The sequence below is a fragment of the Microtus oregoni genome, unplaced genomic scaffold (assembly GCF_018167655.1).
Source record: "Microtus oregoni isolate MIOR12 unplaced genomic scaffold, Mior012 000028F_ref0000031, whole genome shotgun sequence".
In the NCBI taxonomy this organism is placed as follows: Eukaryota; Metazoa; Chordata; class Mammalia; order Rodentia; family Cricetidae; genus Microtus; species Microtus oregoni.
In genome coordinates, this window is record NW_024543087.1 from 8,439,970 (window position 1) to 8,458,303 (window position 18,334).

Here is an 18,334-nt window from a genome sequence, read left to right on the forward strand (position 1 = left end):
CCTGATTGGACTTGGTGGGAAATGTGTGGTATAATGGATTTGCCTTTTTAGATACTGCAAAATGTGACTTGTCGCCATTTTCTGGGAATTCTGGAATGAACCTGGCCAGAGTCCAACATTCTGGTCAGTATTTAATTAAAGCTGGCTTCAAATTTGGCTCAAAATTGTATTGTGGTAGTGGTCTTATTCTAGTCCGGTGGGATTAACAGATACGGCAGCAGGGACAGGAAACAGACAGTCACATTGTGTCCACGATCATAAATCAAAATTCAGAAGGGGAATCTTGCTACAAGTGACCCCTTCCCTTGAAGACCCACTTCTCCAGTGAGGCTCCACCCCCTCAGGGTTCCACAACCTTCCAAAATCCCACCACCAGCTAAAGGTCAAGGGTCAACCTCTAGGGGGCACCATTCACACTCAACCACAGCCTAGTCAAACTACATGGGAGGGAAAGCGGACCTCAGCACTGACTAGGGGGAGCTACCAACCAGAGCATGAGAAGGGAAAGTCTTCCCCCCCCCCCCAAATGCACAAGGTCTCTGGGCTCAGAGCTAAGAGCCTCAGCCCACCCAGGAGCCAAGGACTTCTGCCCCTTCCTGGGCTATCCCACTAGGGTCATTTCAATTCTGGCTAGTGGAGGTCAGGAGTAGGAACAGTTGACAGCAGCCCTCAGAGCCCTCTCCACAGGGACTCCAACCCTGCTGCCAATTACTGCCTTTTAAAGGCCGCCCTTGCTGGCTCCTAGGAGTTCCTGTTCTGTGGTGACCTTTACCTTTTTAAAAAAATAAATAAATCTGTGTGCAAATGACATGCTAATGACCCTATCTTGAGGGAATTGCTTCCCCAGGTGACAGGCAGGGAACTTTTCATCTTAACAAGCATGTCTATCTCTTCCACAGAGGCCTCCCCAGTTGGCGTAGCTCATCTTGTTCCCTTTCCCCCTGAAGTAACTGCCTAATCAGTGCTTATCACATTTCTAATTAGTTGCTGCTTGCTTCACACTCTATGGGTTGGGGGCCTTGCCTTTCAAGCCTGCTTTGCAAACACTGCTGATGAAGACAAGACTGTGAACTTACCACATTGCGGGCCCTGCCAATCAGTCTCACGTGGCGTAATCTAATTCTAATACCTCCCGATATTCGCTGCACTTAGAAATAACTTGTTAATCACCTTCCTATTCTAACGATGCAGACATCGTGCCTTTATATTATTATAATTTTGACAGTTTCATGCGTGAGTGCTGTTTACATTGTTTCTCCCCCATCCTCCTCTTCCTGTCCCCTCCCACGCCTTCTCCACTTCACTATCTCCTCTTCTTTAATCATTAGTGTTATGTTTTCAAAATCACTATCTCAAAATCGTCCTAATGCTAAAGAGTGGTATATAGTGTGGCAGATTTTGGACTTCCACGTTCGTTTTTAGGGTGACATTCTGGTCACCCAAACTGTTTAGGCTACAGAGTAGGACAGGGTGACTTTGGGCTAAGACTGTTAAACAGAAATCAGAGAAATCTTTTGAAGTTCCACACAGTGTGCTTCTGAATGTCCCCAGGCAGTCTAGGAGGGGCTCTTAGTCAGATGAAAGACAGGAGGCAGCATCTGTCTTGAACATTAATGAGCTTCCAACTTCCGCACATTCTGATAACTAACAAAGTTCTGTTGTTGGTTTTGGTGAGAGTGCCAACTTGTACAGCTGATTTGGAAATCAATGACGATTCCTCAGGAAATTAATAAACAATCTAACTCAAGACCAAGCAATATAATTTTGGGATATACACCCAAAGGATGCTCAATCATACCACAAGGACATGTGCGCAACTAGGTTCGTAGCAGCATTATTTGTAATAGCCAGAACCTGGAAACAACATAGATGCCCTTCAACCGAAGAATGGATAAAGAAAATGTGGTACATTTACACAATAGAGTACTACTCAGTGGTAAAAAAATAATGACATCTTGAAATTTGCAGGCAAATGGATGGATCTAGAAAAGAACATAGTGATGTATCACAGACCCAGAAAGACAAATATCATATGTACTCATTCATAAGTGACTTTTAGGCATAAAACAAAGACAAACCAGTTTACAGTCCACAACCCCATAGAACCTAGACAACAAAGAGGACCCTAAGAGAGACATACATGGATCTACATAGGAAGGAGAAAAAGATAAGATCTCCTGAGTAAATTTGGAGCATAGGGGGCACGAGATAACAAGATAGGGTAGAAGGGGAAGAAGGGAGGGGAGCGGAAAAATATGTATAGCTCAATAAAAACAATTAAAAATTAGATTATGAAAATGGAGATTGTGGCAATATTTTGTTTGTGATCTAACAAATAAATCTTGCCAGAAGATCAGAGTTAGACCTAAGCCACTAGTTAGCCATAGAGGCCAGACAGTAGTGGCAGTAGTGGCACACACCTTTAATCCCTGCACTTGGGGGGCAGAGGCAGAGGCAGAGGCAGAGGCAGAGGCAGAGGCAGAGGCAGAGGCAGAGGCAGATGGATCTCTGTAGTTTCAAAGCCACCCTGAGCTACACTAGATTGAATCTGTCTAAAAGAGAAACAGTTCACACAAAGGCAATCCCAGCACTCGGGATCACATGCCTTTAATCCCAATACTAGAAAGGTAGAGACAGGAAGGGATATGGCTGGGCTGAGAGAGGAGTATAAGGTCAGATGAGACAGGAGCCCAAGGCAGTCAATCTGAGGGTTTGCAGAGACAGCATACCCCATCCGGTCTGAGGATTTCATAGAGAAGCACTCTGATCTTTCAGCATCTGCCCCTATATCTGACTCCAGGTTTTTTTGTTCAAACCAATTAGAATTCACGCTATAGGAGGTGAATCTCAGAAATTAAGAACACTTGCCACTCTTTCCGAGCACAGAGTTTAATTCCCAGCACCCATGTTTAACCCTTATAATTTCCTGTAATGATAGTGACAGGGGATCCAGGCTCTTCACTGGCCTCCACAGGCACCTGAACTCCTGTACACAAAGCTCCGACAGACAAACACGCATACACACATATAAAAAACAACAACAACAAAAAAGGCGGTAAAACACAGACAGTAAGAGTCTCTGAAGGGTAACTTTTGGTCTGTTTGAGATTGCGGCAGCCTCCCTAGTGCCTACATTAAAGATATCCTACACATAACAGATAGATACTTTGAAGTATTTGGAAATAAATAATGAATAATATAGTAATAATAACTATAATTAATATGATACAATTATATAATAATTATATATAAATATATAATAATTATATATAATATATGATATATAATTATATGATATAATTGATATAATATGATAATAATAACTATAATTCATATTCTGAGGCTCTTCATGAACAATGCTTCTTCCCCCCTTCCCAAATTCCCACTCCTGAGCTCTCCAAGTTGATAACCACATGAAGTGCAGAGGTAGTGGTCCTAGCTCCTCATCCTCCACACTTGAACTTGGTTAGGTATGAATGGAATCTTTGAACAATGTCTTCTAAAACAAGAGAAGCAATGGTGGTACCCTAACTCTTCACAGTTGGGGGACAGACAGTAGCTTGGGGACAGGTCTGCATTTGTTGAAATGTCTCATCAAAGCTGTGGACTGTGCTGAGTCATGGCCACTACCAATAGGTGCCCTAGTTTTGACATGGATGTCCCGGGGAAAGGTGCTGACTTGGGTGTTCTGTCTTGTATTTTGGTTTCACTAGGCAAGCATTGCCTTAGGAAATGTAACCACTCAGGAACCAGCACTGCCTTCAGGAATGAAGTCATCAATGTCATCATCCATCGTCACTAATCCACACTAAATGTGATTTCATAAAGTGATAGTGCTGGGTTTAAACAGTGAGTGTGCAAACCTGCAATACAATCATTTCTCCGCTATCTGCCATTGTTACTGTATTTCTCAGTTGTAAGGAGAATAATGAAGAGACTTCATTGTAGGGACTTGGCAGATTTCGAACCTCCTTGTAAGCTGGTGTCCCAGGCTTTTGCCTTCTGTTTGCTTCCCCTTTCTTCACCTTCAAACATGGTCTGCACGATCTCAGCCAGTCCTGTGACCCGAAATACCATCCTTTTGCTGGTGGATCTTCAATTTAAGTCTTTCATCTCAACTTCTTCCCTGAAGCTGAGATTTATAATTATCAATAGATCACCTGTGCTTGACTGATGGAAAGGCAGCTCAAATCTTGCACAGACTACATCAGGTGACGCTATAAATCTATGTTCTCATTTCAGGAAGCCACAACTCCTTCCTAACTGTTGCCCAACTGAGAGAATATGGAACTGCCCTGAATTCCTCCTTGCTCTCTGGACACTCTCTTCCATCAGTCAATCCTAGTGTGCCACGAATGTGAGCTGCCCCGTACAGGCTCTTACACGGGGAGATTGCTGTCCAAATGACAGGCTTTGGAGCTTATCGGACATATGGAGTCTACCCTAACTGCTGTTTTCATTCCTTGGTGAATTTATGACATGGAGTGATTACTGGGGAGTCGAGGAAAATAAAAGGGGGCACCTGGCAAGCGGATTGCTGTGGGGGTATTCCTTTTCAAAAGGTTTACTTATTTATTTCTGTGTGTACAAGTGTTTTGCCTGCAGGTATGTCTGTCTACCATATCCTTGCCTGGTGTCTGTTGGTTAAGTTATGGATGGTTGGGAGCTGCTGTGTGGATGTTGGGGATTCAGCCAGGTCCTCTGGAAGAGTAACCAGTGCTCTTAACCACAGAACCAACTCTCCTGCCAACTGTTGGTATATTCTTAAGAACTTGAGAATTCCTTAACCTTTCTGTATTCTTTTCCTACGTTCCATGATCAATGTGAGCTGGCTTCTTCATCATTAATTCTTCCAGGGTCCTTCCTCCCATGAGACATTTTGCTGCAACAGTGAGAAAGCCACTAATATGCCAATCAATCCACCCCTAGAAGCTTCTAGAATCAAACTCCTGATCACCACTTCCTCCATTACAATTCTAGTATAAACAACCATACTTGTTTGCTTGAACCGTTTTGCTGCTGAGCACTACAGTATATCTAAATGAATTTAATAAAATCACTTTATAATGGAAAAAATGGGAGTCAGAAAATATATGAAGCAAATTCCAAATTTTCTCTGAAAACTGCATTGCCACTTAACTTAAGAATTCTAGAGTCTGGAGATCTGTAGAAACGAATTCAGTCTGAAGATTCTGTCTGAGCATGCAGTCTGAGGTTTTGTAGAGACAGCATTCAATCTGAGGATTGGTAGAGAGAGCATCGCCCCTGCAGTCTGAGCGTTGGTAGAGTGTTTGGTCCAGGAGCATCAGAGACAAGTGATAACTGGGAGTGGCTAGTGACCATGCCACCAGGAGGGACAACAGCAATGACTGTCAGAAACTATCGTAAGTAGCTGCTATGGAAAAAAGCACCTAAGTCCCAGCCAGTATCCACTGCCATTCTCCATAAGTGATATACCGCTACTGTAGCAACCACGTAACCTCAACCCCACCTACACCTAGAAGGGTGATCCCCATAACCATGTCATTGCTTCCCCCTGGAGTAGCAACCACAGGAGGTATGGCCCCACCTTCACCTCAAGGAGTGACCATGTGAGCCTTGGGTCCACTACCACCTGGAGAAGCAATCACTGGAGACTCGGCTCTGCCTGGGTTGGAAGGAATACTCAACGGAGTCACAGCCCCCAACTACATCAACTGGAGGAAGAGAGACCCTCTGAAGTATGGATAAGAGGTAAAGATGGTGGGCAACATGGTAAGAATACACTCATCAACATAAAGAGCAATACCACTAGAAAACCAGTGTTCAGGCAAGACCTGAACATCCTAATGCAGATGAAGAGGAAGAAAATGACCTTAAAAATAACTTTATGAGATGATTGAGACCCTTAAAGAGGAAATGAAAAATTCACTTAAAGAAGTGGAGGAAAAGACAAACAAAAAACTGGAAGAAATCAACAAATCCCTTTAAAAAAAAACAAGAAAAAGTAATTAAACAGGTGAAGGAAACTATTCAAGACTCGAAAATAGAAATAAAGGCAATAAGAACACACAAACCGAGGGAATTCTGAAAATGGAAATTTGTGTAAACAATCAGGAACCACAAATGCAAGCATAAAAAACAGAATACAAATGATCAAGAGAGAATCTCAGGCACTGAAGATGTGACAGAGGAAATAGATTCATTGGTTAAAGAACATATTAAATCCAACAAATGCTTAACACAAAATCTCCAGAAATATGGGACACTATGAAAAGACCAAACCTAAAAATAATTGGGATAGAAGAAGAAGTTTAAATCAAAGACACAGGAAATATATTCACAAAATCATAGAAGAAAACTTTCCCAACCTAAAAAAGGAAATGCCTATGAAAGTACAAGAAGCTTACAGAACACCCAATAGGCTGAACCAAAAATAGAAGTCCCCTTGCCACATAATAACCAAAACACTAAATATACAGAATAAAGAAAGAATATTAAAAGCTGCAAAGACAAAAGGCCAAGTAACATATAAAGGCAGACCTATCATAATTCAACCCAAATTCTCAATGGAAACAATGAAAGCTAGAAGGTCCTGGTCAAGCATTATGCAGACACTAAGAGACCATGGATTCCAGCCCAGACTATTATAGCCACCAAAGCTTTCAAACACCATCAATGGAGAAAAGAAGATATTCCATGACAAAACCAGATTGAAACAACATATCCACAAATCCAGTCCTACAGAAAGTACTAGAAGGAAAACTCCAACCCAAGGAAGTCAGCTACATCCACAAAAACACAAGGAATAGATGATCTCACAGCAGCAAATCCCAAAGACGAGAAACACACACATAATGCCACTACCAACAACAAAAGCAAAAATAACAGGAACTAGCAGTCACTGGTCATTAATAGCCCTTAATATAAATGGACTCATTTATGAAAAGACACAGGCTAACAGACTGGATATAAAAACAGAATCCATACTTCTGCTGTACACAAGAAACAAATCTAAAACTCAAAGACAGACATTACCTCAGAGTAAAGGACTGGGGAAATTTTTTTCCAATAAAATGGAACTAAGAAACAAGTTGGTGTAGCTATCCTAATATCTAACCAAAAAGATTCAAACTAAGATTAATTAAAACAGATAAAAAAGGACATTTTATATTTGTCACAAGAAAAACCTATCAAGAGAAAATCTCAATTCTGAACATCTCTGCCCCAAATACAAGGGCACCCACATTTGTAAAAGAAACTTTACTAAGGCTTAAATCACGCATTAAGCCCCACATATGGGAGACTTCAACATCCCACTCTCACCACTGGGCAGGTCTGCCAGACAGAAACTTAACAGAGAAATGAAAGAAACTAACAGATGTTATGAATCAAATGGATTTAACAGACATCTATAGAAGATTCCATCCAAACACAAAAGAATATACCTTCTTCTCAGCACCTTATGGAACCTTCTCAAAAACTGACCATGTATTTAGTAACAAAGCAAACCTCAACAGATACAAAAAAAAGTTGAAATAACCACATGTATCTTATAAGATCACCATGGCTTAAAGTTAGAGTTCAATAACAACACTAATTTCAGAAAGCCCACAAACACATGGAAATTGAAAAATACTCAACTGAATCATCACTGGGTCAATGAAGAAATAAAGAAAGAAATTAAAGGTTTCCAAAAATTCAATGAAAATAACTGCACAACATACCCAGACTGATGGGACACAATGAAAATAGTGCCAGGACCTACAGTTTCCCATCTTCATCTCATTGAGCTTTGTGCTTTCTGATAATTTTGTTCTTTGCATTCTCTCGGTGTTTCTACATGCCCGTCATCCTCCCCATTCCCACCCCTTCTCTCACTGTCTCTACATGCCTGCCATCCTCCCCATTCTCACCCCTTCAGCCCATTGTAGATGATGTCATACTTTGTCTGGTGGTGTTAGGTTAAAAAAAAAAAAAACAAGACAATCAAGTCATGACGAACAAGCCAGTAAGCAGCACTCTTCCACGACCTCTGCATCAGCTCCTGCCTCCAGGTTCCTGCCCTGTGTGAGTTCCTGTCCTGACTTCCTTCAATGATGACCTACAATGTGGAAGTGTAAGCCAAATAAGCCTTTCCTCCCCATTTTGCTTTTGGTCATAGTGTTTCATTGCAGCAACAGTCACCCTGGTGAAGACATGATAAAGATCCTAAGTAGGTAATAAAGCCATCCTGGGAGGAGCAGGGGGGCAGCACAGAGGGATGTTTCTTGGCTGGCTGGTAAAATAAGCCAAACAGCCAAGGACTGGGCATGACATGCAAATGTAAGACTGTAATTTGCACCAATCACAACTGTTTCCAGTTCCATCAGTGAAAGGACTGGCACAGAAGGACCTGTCACTGGCCTCAAATGACACCAGTCCTGAGCTTTCTATTGGGTCACTGGGGAATGTACAACCTCCAAAAGTTAGAAAGTTGAAAAGCTGCAGGGTTAACAGGGTCATCACGGGTCAGCATACAAGTCGCCTGCAGCCGTCAGGGCTGGAGCACAGTCTGTGGAGGAGGTGCTGCAGGTTCACTAATAGTGGCCCTCACACCTGGGAGATAGCGTGTATGCCGCCCAGTGAAGACAGCCTGATTGCTGTGATCAGTCCAGCTTGTCCTAAGAGGGATTGCTCAGCTGATCCTTCTCTTCCCCGAGGCAGCTCGACAACAGGAAGGGTCTGGCAACTGTCAATGAGTTAAGGTGACAAAGCCCACAGCCACTCAGCTCATTTAAAGGCAGCATTGAAAGGATGCTTTAACAAAGCCTCTTTCTCCCTTCTCAGCAGTTTGACACTTGGGTAATTGTCTTTGCCCCGCCACTACTTGACTTGTATGCTTCTTTGGCAATTCTCTGTCTCTTCTAGAATGAAGACTTTAAAAGCAAGTTCATCTATTCTATCCTTGTGCATGTTTTAGTTTAGCATGATTTTATTTATCACATATTTATTTATTTATCTGTTGTTTTGTTTCTTTATCTATTTTATGTTGTTTGAGACTAAGTGTCCAGTAGATGAGGCTGGCTAGCTCAGGGACCTGACTGTCCCTGTCTGTCCAGGGCCAGATGATATGGGCAGATCACCACACCCAGCCTTTTTTCTTTGTGAGTTCTGAGGGATCTGACTTGGGTCTTCATGTTTCTAAGGCAAATGTTTTACTGAGTGAGCTGTCACCCTATCCTCCCAAATGATTATTCTTATAACCATCGAGCCAAATACCTGATTGATAGTATTAGCAGAATATTTCAAGAAACACACAAAAATAATGGGATTGTAAACTATCTGATCCCAGTGGTATTTTCCATCAATCAAAAAAACTACCACATCTCATCAATGGCTCAGTGGGACCTGAGCTATGGCTATTCAGTTTCCCATGATTGCCTAGTAGGAAAAAAATGACCAAACAACAAACCCATAACTTGCTAAACATTCTTTTCCAAATTTTTTAGGTGTTGAATAAGACAGACCATTTCTAGTGTCTTCCACTGGTAAGCTAAATTTCCAGTTGAATCTAGTTCACTTCTTAAAAATGTATTGATATCACCTGTCGAAAAAGAACTGACAGAGAAAGAACTGCCAATCACACACAGTGCTAACATGGCTTTTTATTTCACGAAATACAGTTTATTTCAGACATCAGTTTTAGGAGCATTTTAGGTAGGCAGTTTTTAAAAGGTAACAAGAATCAAGTCATGCACGGATAGCTGCCATCACCAGGGAGTTTGAAGTAGTTCAGAAAATGAAGAGTAGAAGCCCTTGATGAATGGAGCTAGCGGCAAGACCACGTACTCTACAGTGAAGAGGCTCAGCAGGCACTACACAGTACACATCAGTTTCTCAACATTTAAATGGCGTGAGTTAGAGATACAGGATGAGGTGGTGTTCATCAATCCAACACCTGGACAGCACTCACCACACAGCCTTCATTCTACACCCTCATCCCTGAATCCTGTCCATTTCTTAGTCAAAGAGAACCCTCTAGAAAGAAATCTCAGACGATGGTTGGAGAGAAAGCTACAATCATCTATGCCCATGAAAAATGAAGTACTCCCATGCGACGGTCTCCGATGCTAGAGTCTCCACCAAGAGAGACCACCAAAAATGTCCCAGTGACAAGTCAGAGTTTGGGAAAGAGAATGCTGTTGCCTCGGACTTCACTTATGGTAACTTATTCTACCCCTACAAAGCTGAGAGCGAAGATAAAAACTGCATTCCCAAGTCTAGAAGAGGGTCAGAGACCCACACAGACGTGCAGTGTTTGTTTCTACCCAATGACATATTTGGAAAAATAGATCAGTGTTCATTTATCACTGATCAAGAAGGCACACTACAAAGTATTTGGTTTTTACCCCGATCTCTAGCTCAGATAAATTAGGATAGATAATGATTCATTTTCACTCCTTGGGAAAAAAAATTCAGCCCAAATAAAAAATACAGTTTTAGGCAGTAAAAATCTTGCACAGTCAATGTGTGTGTGTGTGTGTGTGTGTGTGTGTGTGTGTGTGTGTGAGAGAGAGAGAGAGAGAGAGAGAGAGAGAGAGAGAGAGAGAGAAAGAGTGTTTGCCATGTTTCAGGCACCCTGAACATTTGTGGTACAAACACAACAGTTGTATTTTTCAAAGCCTGGCTTTTTCTGGCAAAGCACCACCCAAGGTTTTCCCTGGACCATCGTTTCTCAGATTTTACTGTGCAAAAGGCTCACCACTTGTGTTTATTAAAACTTGGGATGCTAGAGCCAGAGTTGCCGATTTGGATGGTGTGGGGCGAGGCTGGGGAGTGTGAGGTTTTAGTAAGTTCCTTGGTGATGTTTTTGCGGTGGCACAGGGGCCGCATTGTGAGGCTTGCTGCTGTAGGCTCCACACTGTGTGTTTCTAGGTTCTTTAATAAACAGGAAGAGCCAACTATCCAATATCCATCCACAGGCACTGCCTAGAGCCTCCTTAGGGTAGTTTCCAGGGATGACATTTGAGGGAATAACTTTTTATTGCTTCTGCTTTCTCCATTCTACAGCCAGTAGCAGCAGGCAGCCAAAGAACCCTTAGGAGTATTCGCGTAGCATTTTGGCTTTCTGGTGGGAGTGGGAATGTTTGCTAATCTCACCAGAACAGTTGTCATCTACCTAGGGTGTATCCAGATGCTCTGGATCTGTGTCCCTCCCCAGGACAGGAGTGGTGTCTCTGGGGGAATGGAAGCCCTGGCTACATATCCCTCCCCAGGCTGTCGATCTCATCCAGCAGGAAGTCCATGTCTTCCCGGCTCACTTGAGGGCTGATGACCACTTGGCGGAAGAAGTTGACCTTCCCTCGGTGGGGCTGGTAGCCCAGCATGAGACTTCCCTTCTTCATCATTTTCTCCTTAATGGCTGGGGCCACCTGCAAGGGGGAAGAAGACACAGATAAAACCAACGATCAGAGCATGTCAACCGACCTTTAGTCAATCGGTGTGGACCTCAGTTTTGTCCTCGAGTCTGACACAATAATAACTCGTTGAGAGTGTACAGCATTTGTACACCAAGTCAAGTGGCTGGGCTGTGTTAGCTCGCCTTTATGATACCACGAGGAGCTGCTGGAGGCATGTCTATTTACAGAGGAGGAAGTCAGGCACATGAGAGTCTTCGAGTTCCGTCTGTTGCTGGGATTAAACACTGCTATAAAAAAAAAACAATTTAGGGTAGGAAGGAGTTCACTTCATTTTATATATTACAGTCCAGCATCAAAAGATGTCAGGGCAGGGACGTGAAGCAGAAACCATGGAGGGACATTGTTTGCTGTGTTTGCTGTCCCTTTCTTATACAGCCCAGGGAATGTTGTTGCTAACAGTGGGCTGGGACCTCCTACATCAATTAGCCAGGACACTCTTCCACAGGTAAATTCAATATGATATGGGGAGTCGCTCTGTTGAGACACCCTTCTCAAGTGGCTCTAGGCTATGTCAAGTTGACAGTTGAAGCTACGTAGGACATGGGGTCCCTTACTGAACCCGAAACTTGCCATTTCAGCTACTCTGGCTGGCCAATGAGTTCTCAGGATCTGTCTCTGCCCCCTAGTGGTAGGGTTATAGGTGCACATGGCTTGAATGCCCTAGATGATTCCTGGTAAGCCTAGTTTATAGAATGATAATGGGTCCTTGAGCTATCATTCCTCTCTTTAAGAGAAATCTTAAGATTTTAAGCATTTGAAAATCCTCAATCTAAGGACAAGAAAATAAAACAAAAACCCTTTCCATCAAAGATGAGAAAATAAAATGTGTTGAAATAACCAGGCTGGCTAAGGATAAAACAATTATATTTTATTTATTATAAGGGGAAAACTCATGAAACAGGAAACAAGAAATCCAAGCACAGCAATGTCCTTTAAGAAAAGGCGCAGAGAGCCCGCACAGGGAGGTGCACACCTTTCACCCTGGGTCCCAGCAAGGCCACGCCTTAACTAAGACCCACCTCCTAAAGATTATTGATTAACAAGGCTTTCCCCATCAAAAATGTATATAAGTGTACAAATGCGCTTCCAGTTCCACAGCACAGAACCAGCTCTGGCTCCGCCCATTTTTAATTTAAATCAGGCATGCTCTGGGCTTCAGCCCCATTTGCATGTTTGTGCCCTGCTCACTTTCAGTGCTTCCAGTTCTTCTCTCAAAAAGGGCATTTCCTGCTCCACCTATGAAGAGCATTTGGGACTTCACACTGGCTTATGACACTCCCAAGGCTCAGTGAAGCTGTTATCAAAATGATCTGTCAGGCTGCCATGGTTTATAAGCAAACCAGAAGTAAGTTTGCTTTAACCTTTTTCACATTATATTTATTTATTTGTGGGGTGCATGCCACTACCACATGTATGGAGGTCAGAGGACAATTTCTAAGAGTCAGTGTCCCCCCCACCCCCCCACCCACTAACCAACCGAGGTTGCCAGGCCTGGCCGCAAGCACCTTCACCTACTGAGGCAGCTTGTCAGCCCCAGAAATGCTTCCTAATGCCACAAACTGCACACAGAAGAGGATATGTTTTTAATAAAAAGATGTGCTGGAAGCTTCAAATCCCACTCTTGTGTCTGGCACAAAAGTATACAAGTTTCCGCAAGGCAAAAACTCCCGTAGAGACAGAAACTTCCTAAATTCAAGTTTGTTACTGGTTCTCTGAGATTACAAAGAAGTAATAAAACATCGCTAGTCTCAGAGAAGGAGCCGAGCTGGGGTTTGACAGACTACAGCAGGGAATTTACTAAAATGATTCCCCAAAGAAGTCACTGCTATGCACATAGGAAAGGCCTCCTCTGTTTAAAAACACCGAGTAGCTAAGAAAGTCCAGAGGAGCCCCAAAGCCACAACCTGGTAAATCTCTAGCTCAAATCATCACGGTAATGGTAGTAATTATTACTGTTAACAAATATTTTGCCAGTTCTTTGTGCTTTGCAACACTCATTTCAGACTAACTTGAAAGAACCCATGTTTTTACTGTAAAGACCAGGCTCGTTTCTCTGTCGGATTAACACCTCTGTACTTAAAAAACACCAAGCATGTTTTGTTTATCAGGCTGCAAGGCAAACTCTGATACCAGGCAATTTTGATATTGTCTTTCGGCTGGCAACGGCAGAGAAACAGGCCTAATCTGGCAGGATGGAATATTCACAGGGGAAAGGAAATATGCGCAAACTAAACGTAAGTACACGAGTCCCGCGCCTAAATGGAGCGTGCATGGGGAAAAGCAATTTGGCAAAGCTAAGATTGCTTTCCGGCTCTCAATTATTTTACCGCTGCGTTTCCTTCAAATTGTAAATCAAATTCTTTCCCTGTGCCTCAGTGCGCTTGGTTCCTGAATCTTAAGTGGAGGAAGATCCTGACATTTCTATTTCATTGCACAGCTTCCTCTCCGTGTTTCCATAGGATTTCTGTTTCCCCTCTTAAATTTCCTTCCCGTAACGACTAGGTCATTTCAACAGCATTCTGTTTGTCGTCTGTAACACTTGGTAGCGCTGCGTATTTAGCAAGAGGTGTTTATACAGAAGGGAGCACAAGATAAAATGACTCTCCCTGACCAAGTGTAGCCATTTGAGAAGCAAGTGGCCTAGCAGCACCTCTGCCTTGGATGGAGATCAATAGTCATGTCAGGAAATTACAGTGTTTTGAAAATGTGTCCATACTTTATACTAACACAGATATACATCCCTGGGTGGAGTGGGGGCACACCTGTAATCTCAACACTCATGGAGGGGGAAGGATCTAGAATGCAAGGCTTACCTAGGCTACATGAGATCCTGTCTCAAAAAAATCAAAACAAGAGGCCTGGAGAGGTGGCTCAACAGTTAAGGATGCTTAGTGCCCTTACGGAGGATCCAGGTTCAGTTCCCAACACCCGCATGGCTGCTCACAACCTCCTGGACTTCCAGTTCCAGGGAGATCTGATGTCATCTTCTGACCCCTGTGGATTCCTGCACACTAATTCATAGAAGACACAAATACAAAGATTTAAAAATGAAATAGGTCTTAAACTAAGTTACAGTCAACACCCTCTCACAGTGGAAATACTGCTTTCTCTAAAGGAGTCTCACCGACCACACAAACCATATGGAAGGCCAGGCTCCATGCCCAGCAGTAGAGGACCAACCCAAAATGGACTCAATGAGGTTTTTGGAAATTGTTGGGTATTTTTGTTTGTTTTGTTTTGTTTGTTTTGCCCTATAATGCTTTGCCTGGGCATTTAAAAAAACTTTACATATCTTTTGTATATATGTGCATATCTTTTGTATATATGTGCATCCATCCACACACATATACATACATACATACATACATACATACATACATACATATATGTGTGTCTTCCACAGGCAAAGTCAGACATCAGGGGTATGGGGCATTGCCACTACACCCTCCCTACAATGTCTGATAATATTTTGTCACATTGTTACTTATGTGACAAACTATACAAAAATCAGGTCATTGAGCTCAGAATCTGTTAGACACTCCCATTATGAACTATATCACTCATTTCTTTAAATTAATATGCTTTAAGTCAATTTTAATTTGCACCTGGTCCCTCGCCCCACCCTCCCCCTGCCTTTTTGTCCTTCTGAATCTTCAGAAGTGTGAGAAAACCACAGCTTCTGACTGATTCCTTCTCCCTAAGCATCAGCTGCATCCCACCATTCGTAAGACGACAGCCTTTGCTCCTTAGTCTGTTTAGACACGGGATCTCACGCCTCATGCATGCCGTGACTACACAATCTTTCATTCAGACTCCAACTTTTCTTCCAGCCTGGACAATGCAAACGTATTTGTTCCTTCAGAAAGTTGAGCTGTCATTGATCACCTTAACGGTGTTTCACAGCAGAGCCACACCGCTGGAAATTTAGAATGGATAGAAATGACTTTCTAAGGTTTTCTAGAAAGGTCTGTGTTTTCACAACTATCCAGAATACAGGTCTGCTTTGTGGGTGAAGAAGCTATTTCTGGGGGTTGAAGACATGATCACGAAGCCCAAGTTCTAAATTGTCTCTAAGTTTCCCCAGCTCCCCTGCAGTCTGCCATGTATCTTGCTATCACACGGAGCTTGAGGAGCAAGGCTGGTGTTTCCTACAGGTGTTTTAAAGCTGCAGGTCACCTGGCTTCAGACCCCTTCAGAGCACCTGTGCTTAGACTTGGAGAGATAACGTCTGGTGGTCTGCAAACTCACAAGGGAACTCCAGTGTTCTTTTGGGAATCAAGGAATAGAAAGGTCTTCTTGCTGGGGTGTTTGCAGAGGCAGCAGCAAGGTAGATGATGAGGGAAGGGCATTGTGGCCGGAAATGGAATCCTAGGAGAGCAGGGGGTGGGGATGAACTCTTCTCTTCCTGGATTGCTTATGTCAATTTTCCACAAGAAAAACTTTCAAAACCGATGACCTTTGGAGAAGTTAGCCAAGTTGTTTGTTAATGGTAAAACTTGATGAAGTATTCAAAACATTTAAACATGCCCCAGAAAACAATGAGTGTTTTCATTTTGAATGCTCGAAGAGGCAATTTTCTCCTTTCAATGTATTTTCTGTCCACATCTTAGGATCTCACTTGCTTTAATTTTTTACTTGTCTTACTCCTTTGCACAGTGCACTTGCCCTGATAGCCCTGTCCCATAATTTAGAGTTGAAATAGATCTCTGTAAGTCTCTCAAGCTTAAATGATATAAAATTGGTGATCTGTCGCCCATGAAATCACATGCATCTAAAAGATGGTTTCAGCTTGGCAGAACATGAAGAAATGGCTACATTTCCCTAGACACACCCTTTTCAACTATGAATATTTTTAGCCTAATTTCTCTCTAGAGAACATCTGAAGTCAAAATAAATTGTGCCTCCATTTCAAAAAACTACCCCATTCACGATTTTTCTAACACAAGTTAGAAAAAGACGACACAAGAGCAGGTATCAAAATGAGGAGTTTAGGGCCTTGGTGACTGAAAGAGGCGACTAGCTTCACTGGTGGTGTTTACATCACAGAGGCAACCACGGCAGATGTTCCAATAAACCTAATATCAGCCATATATCTGAGGCCAGCCAAAATGAACAGTCATAAAAACAAAGCAAACTGAACCAAAAGCTTTAGCTGAAGAATGGACACAATAAACATCCTGCACCCTCTATAAAGCAAAGCTTAATACTCCATTTTGTCCCGGCAGCCAGTTGAGCTAATAGCACCCACATTTCCGCCCACATTCAGAGATTTCCTCTGTGCACCAAGAAGTGAGGCCTAGCTCAGTAAATTCCAGCAGAGGTAGAAGCAATGGCACAGGGGCTTGAGAAAGCATGTCAGGGGGCTGGGGGGGCGGGATGGTGAAGTGCATATTACAAAACACCACGAGGACCCCAGATCAGATCCCAGCACCCACGTATAAACCAACTGTGGTGGGGTGCCTACAATTTCAGGACGTGGGAGGCAGAGACAAGGGGATCCCTGCATTTTGGGTAGCAGACTGGCATTGTAAATTTGATGAGCTCCACATTTGGAAAGAGAATACTCCTCGAAAAATAAAGTGTGGGAATACATCCAATGTTGACCTCTTATTACAAACAATCATACAGAGAGAAAGACAGAGAGACAGAGACAGGGAGAGAGAGAAGAGAGAGAGAGAGAGAGAGAGAGAGAGAGGAGAGAGAGACACACAGAGAGAAAGACAGAGGGAACAGAGGGAGACAGAGAGAGAAAGACAGAGAGAGAGATACAGAGAGAGAGAACACGTCAAACCATTTAAGATTGCTGCAATGACCATGGAGTGCTCCTTGCATTTAGTGTCCCCAAGATCATGGATATTGAATAACCCATAAGGCTTGAAATAACCCAGCCCATGGAGGAATCCTGTTGCCTCAAATGTTAAGGTGTCTTTGATCAGCACCACGTGTCAGTGGTGATGCCCTGACACCTGTGAGTCCTTCCTGTTTTCCCCATGAGTCACTAACCTTGCTGTGGACCAGAGAAAATAACAAAATTTAAGGGTCAGCATAAGTGGGAAGCTGAGAGTTGAAAACGGTTTTCATGTTTCTCGAGGATTCTTAAAATGACCACTTGAAAAAGATGGCATCTTTGAAGAGTGAGCAAACAAGAACCCATTCCCATTTCTTTCTGGATCCTGTGAGGTGATGGTCCAGTATCTCTGCATCCTTCCCTTGGCTATCTCAGCAGAGACAAGGGCTTTCCTCCCTGAATTGATGCCTGATACAGTAAGTGGCCAAGTGACACAATGGATAGCCACACAAGGACAGCACTCAAACCTCACCTGTAGAGCTAGAGATGTAGCCCAGTGGCCAGATGCTTGCCTTAGATGCATAGAGCCCTCGGCTCATCCTCCAGGGAAGCAAGCAAAACTTGGGGATGGAAGGACCATTTGAGGAGCGTGCTAAGGAAGATGAAGATGCTGACTATCACAGATTATCTCAGGGCAACTTTCTTTGAGAATGGTACACGCACTCATCACTAGGCATGAAGTAACCATGTGCTGAGATTTTGGTGACTGATTTATTCCATGCCAACAAGCTTCTAACAGCAAACAAGGCTCTTTGGGGCCTTAAATAAATGTCTTTGCCTAGTACTTAGGAATAAACCTGCGGCCATTTAGATGACACCCTTAGACCATGAGCTAAAGTAAACTCTTTCCTTAAGTTGCTTCTTTCCAAATTCCTGACCCACACAGTATAGAGCAGAAAACAACCATTAAAAATGGCAACCCTTAAGGGAAGCAGCTCCCAGGAAATCCTGCCTGATACCAAGCCTGCTGACCTGAGTTCAATCCCAGGAACCAACAGGGTACATCAGGAGAACAAACTGCTGCAAGATGTCCTCTGAATTCCAC

The 18,334-nt window shown here is 43.0% G+C and overlaps 1 protein-coding gene across 1 annotated transcript in view; it reads right to left on the bottom strand.

Moving 5' to 3' along the window:
• Positions 1 to 11,219: 11,219 nt before the first annotated feature.
• Gadl1 (glutamate decarboxylase like 1) overlaps positions 11,220 to 18,334 on the bottom strand; it is a 183,460-nt gene continuing 176,345 nt past the window's right edge. Inside the window, exon 15 of the mRNA XM_041677511.1 lies at positions 11,220 to 11,393. Coding sequence (XP_041533445.1) covers positions 11,220 to 11,393 — 174 coding nt within the window. The remainder of the gene's footprint in view (positions 11,394 to 18,334) is intronic.